Consider the following 234-nt stretch of genomic DNA (forward strand, 5'->3'; position numbering starts at 1 on the left):
AATAAGACTATATTTTCAACTGTGCGAGAGTATGTGCTTTTGGGGACGTATATTCTCTTATACGATGACCGATCTAGATTATACCTTCATCGTAAGATGACAAAGAAGATTTAGACCTGTATACGACTGAAGATGACCATGGCGAGCACGCTCGGGGTATATAAGCGGAGGCCCAGTTGGACATTCAACATCAACCACCATGAAGCAACTGGTGAGTTAGTTGCAGGCAAGGCA

At 43.6% G+C, this 234-nt stretch overlaps 1 protein-coding gene across 1 annotated transcript in view; it reads left to right on the plus strand.

The window, feature by feature from the left end:
- The first annotated feature begins 138 nt into the window (after positions 1-138).
- LOC119587270 (uncharacterized PE-PGRS family protein PE_PGRS54-like) overlaps positions 139-234 on the plus strand; it is a 1,446-nt gene continuing 1,350 nt past the window's right edge. The window contains exon 1 of the mRNA XM_037936024.1: positions 139-211. Within this exon, the coding sequence (XP_037791952.1) occupies positions 139-211 (73 nt within the window). The remainder of the gene's footprint in view (positions 212-234) is intronic.

The sequence above is a fragment of the Penaeus monodon genome, chromosome 22 (assembly GCF_015228065.2).
Source record: "Penaeus monodon isolate SGIC_2016 chromosome 22, NSTDA_Pmon_1, whole genome shotgun sequence".
NCBI classification, from domain to species: domain Eukaryota; kingdom Metazoa; phylum Arthropoda; class Malacostraca; order Decapoda; family Penaeidae; genus Penaeus; species Penaeus monodon.